Source organism: Vicia villosa, unplaced genomic scaffold (genome assembly GCF_029867415.1).
Source record: "Vicia villosa cultivar HV-30 ecotype Madison, WI unplaced genomic scaffold, Vvil1.0 ctg.003339F_1_1, whole genome shotgun sequence".
Classification (NCBI taxonomy): domain Eukaryota; kingdom Viridiplantae; phylum Streptophyta; class Magnoliopsida; order Fabales; family Fabaceae; genus Vicia; species Vicia villosa.
In genome coordinates this window covers 159040-166383 of record NW_026706183.1, presented here as the reverse complement: position 1 = coordinate 166383, position 7344 = coordinate 159040, and the positions used below count along the sequence as shown (strand labels likewise).

The 7344-nt window shown below is 34.4% G+C and overlaps 1 protein-coding gene across 1 annotated transcript; it reads right to left on the bottom strand.

The window, feature by feature from the left end:
* Positions 1–549: 549 nt before the first annotated feature.
* Positions 550–3950, bottom strand: LOC131640864 (pentatricopeptide repeat-containing protein At3g53700, chloroplastic). Its single transcript, XM_058911241.1, has one exon. It carries the CDS (start codon positions 3860–3862, stop codon positions 1565–1567), a length of 2298 nt encoding a protein of 765 aa, XP_058767224.1. The 5' UTR covers positions 3863–3950; the 3' UTR covers positions 550–1564.
* Between the last annotated feature and the right edge of the window lie 3394 nt (positions 3951–7344).

Genomic DNA, 7344 nt, shown 5'->3' with positions numbered 1-7344 from the left:
CAGAAGGAAAATACATTAGTTCATATAAAATAAGTTTAGATTGTGACAATTGCAAGAACATATATACATTAGTTCAACAAAATTGACGTAAATTATTGTCAACCATGCATCATGGAATGATTTAAGCGATGCCATATATGAACATTTACATTTTAAAATTCTCAGATTCCATCCCATATCACACACTCCAATCCAATTGTTATCCAATAGGTTGGTTAGCAGTAGGTTTTCAAAATGCATTTATGAAGTGTCTTTAAAACTCCAAAAATGCATTTTTAGTATAAATAAAATTGAGGCGTGATTCAAAACGAATGAACCGTGTGTTTGAAGTGTGTCCAGAGATACATCTCTGAAATTTAAGAGTATTTTTTATTTTTCTTGAGAGTGTAGTAGCAAATCTTAGGATGCCTTAGATAATTCCCAAAAACTTCTCACCATTGTGCAGTAAGCCCAAGTGCTCCAGCTACTTACAATTTTGAGAGTTCAATTTTGTTCTTCACTAAACAGATCCAACTATAGTCAGGAAATAGTTTACTTTATACATAAGGATAAGGAAAGTAAAAAGATTCTCATATCATGAAAATAGATTCTTTCATATGTAGTTTACATGAATGGATTATTTCCAGTGAGATTTTCCTGTGATATTTTCAACATCAATTTCAGTGGTTCTGATTCTAGTGAATTGTAAAGTCACCGGAGAGGATCCATGTCCGTTTGTAATTTACCCATGTGAAGATAAAGTGTGATCTTTCACCATCTTCACAGAGAGCCATACATGCACACCAGCAAATGCTCTGCTCATTGTTTGTAATTTACCCATGTGAAGATGAAGTGTGATCTTTCACCATCTACATAGAGAGCCATACATGCACACCAGCAAATGCTCTGCTCATTGTTGCATACCCGTTTTCCCACATCAACTTAGCATACCTGCTTTCCCACACCAACTTACTACTACTATCGCCACAATTGCAAGTATGGAAACAAAAACAACAGCAGAAATCTCATTCTTCTCGGTAAATTGCAGTATGTTAATCACAAGCATGATTCAAGCCCCATTAAAACAAAACGGTATCAACGACAGAAGACCATCTTATTTCTTAAGGCTGTTCGATAAGTACATATTGGGCGTAGAGAATAGTTTGCAACAGTTTAAGTGGTTGAGATTTTAAGTAGAAATTGAAGGTTATATATATCCCCTAACTCATGTTGGTACAAGAAAAAGTTAAAACTAGAAAGTAAATGGACTCTTTTCTACTATATTTTAAATCATTTAGTAAGAAAAACATTCATAGGAATGCCATCTACAAGTCTACAACTACAGGTTACATGTTCACATTTTCCCTGAAACAGGAAACTTACAGGCTGAAGAAAAGTGGCAAGAGCCATAAGGCCACTAGTGCAGAAATGTATTGACTCCAATTCTGTAATTAGCCTTGAGCCCAGACTTTGAATCCACCATACTCTTCAGCAGCCTCTATAAGCAATGTGGTGTTTTCCAATTAAAAGGCATCACAAAGCACAGTTACAACATACAAGTCACAACAAAGTTGTCACCACTCAATCAATATCTTCTAGACATTTGCCTATCCAAAATACCACCAAGATTGGCCAAGGCATCATTAAACTTTCGGATCTTGAGAAAGCCTCTGATCATAGAGGATTCCCTTTCCGACAATTTCGCTCTCTCCATCACCAGATTGATGAGTTGGATGAGAGTGTCCTCCATTGATAAAGAACAAAGCCCTTCTGCCAAAAACACAAATGATTGAAACTCTGGCAGTATTCCTTTCTCCAACATCTCAACGGTAAAATCAACAGCCTCTTGTATTGGCCCTCCACTATTACAAAGCCCACGGAAAACAATCTTGTATGTTATAACATCCGGTGGATTGCTCTTTTCTATCATTTCTCTGAAAAGCCTCATTCCTTCTTTTGGTCTTTTCCTTATGAATAAGGATCGAATCACAGGGTTATAAGCATGTGGGGTCAAGATAATACCTTTCATCTCGACAGATCGAAGAAGCTTACTTGCAACCTCTCCTCTACCAGCTTTACATAATCCACCAATAAGCGTACCATAGGTAACAATATCCGGTTCACACCCATTAGAATTCATAGTTTGCACAATATCAGCTGCTTTCTCTATATTTCCAACTCTGCAGAAATACGTAAGCAATGAATTATAAGTGAACTTGTCAGGCTTTAATCCTGCCATTATCATCTGATCCATAAGTTGAGAAGCTTCTTCAACTCTCTTGTTTCTACAAAGACCATCAATAAGCGTGTTATATGTTACTGAACTTCTAGACACCCCCAAAAGTTCCATCTGATCAAAGATCTCCTCTGCTTCTTCAACCCTTCTGCTTTTACACAAACCATCAATCAAAGTATTGTACACCACCACATTCCTAGCACAGCCATTCAACTCCATTTCTTTCAACAGCATCAATGCTTCTTTAAGCCTCCTTTCAGAACACAGACTGTCGATCAATATACTGTATGTGAACTCGTCAGGTTGACACCCATTCTTTTTCATGTCCTCGAACAGCTCCACCGCAATCTCCCGTTTCTTAGTCAAGCATAGACCCTGTATCAAAGTATTAAAAGTACAAACGTCCGGCAACATCCCCTTGCTAACAAGAGTCCGGACAAGTTCAGTGGCAGCTTCAATTTCATTCTCCTTGCACAAGGCACTAATAAGTGTATTGTAAGTTACAGTATTTGGAGAGCAATCTCTCAAAATCATCTGTTGCAAAATTTCTTTCGCCTTATCAAATTCACCTGATCTACACATTCCAGATATCAAGGAGTTATATGTATACAAATCAGGATCAAGCCCATTCTCAGTCATAAAATCCACAATTTTCAAAGCATCATTAACATTTCCATTTCTACACAACCCTTTCACCAAAGTATTATAAGTAACCTGATTAGGTAAAAGCCCTTCCTCAGAAACCCCATGGATGAATCTAAGAGCTTCCTCAACGCGACCTTCTTTGCTAAAACCGTTGACCAAAACATTCACAGAAACATGTGTTAACAAACAACCATACCCCGCCATTTGATTTCTTATCCTCAAAGCACCATTCAAATCACCCTCTTCAATAAAACCCTGCATCAAAATGGTGAACGTTTTCTCATTAGGTTTCAACCCACCGTGATTCGCCATATCCTCAAGCATCAAAATTGCAGGCCTTAATTGATGTGCTTTACACAAAGCCTTAATCAAAATATTAAAAGTAGAAACATCAAGAGGCACACCCTCAGATACCATCTTAGAATGCAGCATTTCTATTAACTTAAGCTTGTTATCCTCAACAAGAGCATTCAGAGCCAGATTGTAAAGTTGGGTATCTGAATTAAGCCCTAATTCACTTTTCATGATATGAAGCACCTGCTCAATTTCTTGAAAGTGGGTAAAACCATGGATGAGAGTAGCAAAAGTGTTGGCATTTGGGATGAAACCGGAAGATTTCATTTGTTTGAGAACGGTAGTGATGGAATCAAAGGAGGAGGATTGGGTAAGATGAAGAAGGATTTCATTGTAAAAGGATGAATTGGGGTTGAAATTGGGGTGGTTAGAGGCGGATTGAAAGGCTTGTATGAAGGAGGGTTGGTCGTTTTGGCTGCGGAGGAGGTGGAGGAGCTGGGAGGAAGTGAAATTGGGAGGGAGAGGGTGGTGTGTTGTGGAGGAAGGGGTGGTGCAAAGAGTGGGGAATTTGAAGTTAGAATTGGAAGAGAAAGAGATAGAGAAAGTGAAGGGGGGTGTTGAATGGTGGTGTGGGTTTGAGATGCGAGGGAAAGGGTGAGGATGAAGTTGAGAGAGTTTCATTGAGACAATATTACAAACATCTAACATGCGCGAGGAGAACGATGGTAGTTTGCCGGTGATGTTGGAGTGCGGCTTGGGGATAAGCTGTTCAAAATTTAAGTTTCCAAAAAGTTTAAAGAGAAATTCCAAAAAGTTTAAAGAGAAAATTGTTTTTGATAATAGAAAATTACATTATTTAGGCTTTAATCTCCTTCTACTATCTATTATCTATTACATACTACTAGTAACAAATCCGCGCATTCGCACGAGTTCTCGTACAGGACACGCATTTATTTTTGAACCACTTAATACCAGAACTCGTCCTCGAACCGGACTAAACCGGTGGTATAAAGCCAAAAAAAAAATTTGGTATCCGTAAAAAAATAATAATTAAATGTATAAAAAAATGTCTGGTACCCGTGAAAAAATAATAATTAAATATAAAGAAAAATGTCTGGTACCCGTAAAAAAAATTAAATGTATAAAAAAATATCTGATATCCTTGAAAAATAATAATTAAATAAATTACATTCAGCGTTAAATATGTAATATAGAAAATAAATAACCGAACAAATCTATACTATGAATGGACATTGGATAATACACATAATACATATTAATTGTAGGGATAAATACGTTTTTAGTCCCTATAAATATGCGACCCTGCATTTTTAGTCCCTATAAAATTTTTCTTCAATGAATGGTCCTTCTAAAATTTTTATGCATGCAATTTCTGTCCCTACTATTTTCTAAAATTTTAAAAACTGTTTAGTTACCCTTAAATTTTTAAATTTTTGAATAATTTTTTTTATATATGTTTAGAATACGGTAAAATATTTATTTACCAAGTTTTAGAATTTTTCAAAACGAGAAGAATTAAATATGAATTTTTCAAATTTTAAAAAATAATGATAAAAGTGATGAAAATCTCTACTTAAAAATTAAATTTTGAGTTCCTTTTTTTTCTAGAGATTTTTTAAATCATTATGAATTTGTCTGCAAAATAATCATTCTAAAATACACATTGGTTTGACAGCCGGAACTGAAATTACATGCATAAATTTTTTAGAAGGATCATTCATTGAAGGAAAATTTTATAGAGACTAAAAATGCAGGGTCGCATATTTATAGGGACTAAAAACGTATTTAATTCTTAATTGAATTATAAATTGACTACAATTGTCAAACACTGTATCACAGTAAAAAACACAAATTTATCCGTAAACATAAAATACTTAATGTTTCTCAATCAATTTTTTCTATCTTTTTTGACAAACTTTTCCTGACACAGAGTCTAATCCTGCTTCTATATCAAATGTGAAGAAAACCAACAAACAATCTACAAAGTTCTTCACTTCTTGTTCTGATTTTGATGTCATGGCTCGAAGTAGAGCTGTCAAAGTGGGCTAGCCCATATGAAATGCTTAAAAAGAAGTGGGCTAGCAATTGACGCTGAATTGCACACAGAGAGCAGATATCAAACGAAATGCTTAAAAAGAAGCCATTTCAATTTAATTCTATTGGATTGTCAATGATGGATCAACACCAGAGATCTTATTTGTTGATAAACTGTCTACAAACTCTTGCTATGAGACATTAATAAAATAACACACTTATCCGTACCAAAAACAACGAGAATAACAAATAACTAAATATAGATTCCTAAAGAGTATAAGACCTAGTGATACATTCTAGAGGAGTTCTTTCTTTTCACAACAATCATTCCCAAAAGATAAGTAGTATTTTGAAAAGAATTTGTTAAAGACCATTCACATGTAAAGAGTAAAAAGAAAGGAAAACCTTGGACACAATAGTTCCACAATCAGCTTCAACTTGTCGTTATTCACCGTGAGAGTCTTTTAAAGCTCAACTGGACAGAATCTCACGGTTTCTAAGCTCATGAACACATTGTCCTTCACGCTGACAAATGCCAAGAATTTCCGAGATGGATCCCAACACACAGAATATACCAACTTTGAGAGACCCTGCAATATACTTCAATCAGTAAAATCAACATCCTCTTGGAAACAGTAGGAAAAAGAGACGTTAAATTTCTTTTTTAACCCACCTTTAGTGAATATTGGCATGCTTGTGTCTCGACATCAAGTATAGAGACAACTTTCTCTGCACTTAACTATAGGATATTATATTCAATTGAGGCATACAATGAAATAGATGGAAATTATCGTTTTTCTAATATTAAACCAACAAAACATGAAGAAGAAAATTAAAACAGACTTCCCAATGAATTGATATCTATGTTACTGTTCTGAACCCTAACCCACAAACATTACTTACCTGTTTCTATGTAAAGGTTAATAAACATCTAAATCACATAGAAAAACACAAGTAAAGTTAAAACAACACAAAATAAAAGAAGATGAAAAAGACAAAAAAACCAGTACATGAAGATTAAAATGACAAATTAACAATCTGAATAGTTCCAACGCATCGAAGACGCTGATAAACACACTTTTTTCAGTTGCAAAAAACAACATTCTCAAACCTGAAACAATTATCATGAAACAGTAAATATTATATTTAATATGTTTATTGTACATATATTATAATTTTGGTTGGTCTATTTTTACTGTAAAAGTCCACTGCCTCCCTTAGGTTATATTCCGGTACGGTGTGCCCAGCCCCCTGCACCATTATCAATATAAATATCATTAGTACTAAAAAATAATTAGTTTTAACTGCATATATTAAAAAAAAATAATTGGTTGACATAATGAGATAAAAATTATTTTATGACTAAGCATCAAAATACCCAATAAATTATCTATCATCACTCAAAATACCTAGTAAATATTATCTTGCAAGGCCAAAATCTGAAACCTTAACAACAAAATCATTAAAAATAATTACTATAGTTGAGCACTAATGATGTATCTAATAAATACATCCTATTAATACTTACATGAAGAGGAAGAAATCCTAAAATATGATTCAACAATAAGAAATTCTAAAATCTGCACAACTAAATAAAGCTTATAAAAAAACTTGCACATATAAACAACATCACAAGAAAAAAAGAGAAAGTTAAAACCAAACCTCTTTCAGAATATTAATCGTCTTCCACCGCAACCAACATCGAAAAATCATCAGAAACGCACCGCGCAGACAAATATTCCTCCTTCTGCGTGAGCCAACACCACCAAACGTGAAACAACAAATAGTAAATCAAAATCGAACCTATATGATACTCAAAAAATAACAATGAAGAAGAAGAATGGAGAATAAGAGGGAGAAGGAAGAATGAGATGGAAAAGGAAGAAGGAAGCAAAAGGCATGTGAAAGGAGAAGAAATAAGAAGTTTTAGGGTTAGGGATTTGAGAAAAATATGAGAACTCAGAGAAAGAGAGATTGTGAAAAGTAAGAGAGAGAAAAAATGAAATGGATTATGTGAAAGAGAGAGATAACAAACGTGATAGAATTCTTTAATAATAATATAATAATTGGTCGAAAATGAAAGGCAGAAGCAATTGAAATGGAAGTTTTTAAGAGCATCCATGTGGCAAGCTGTG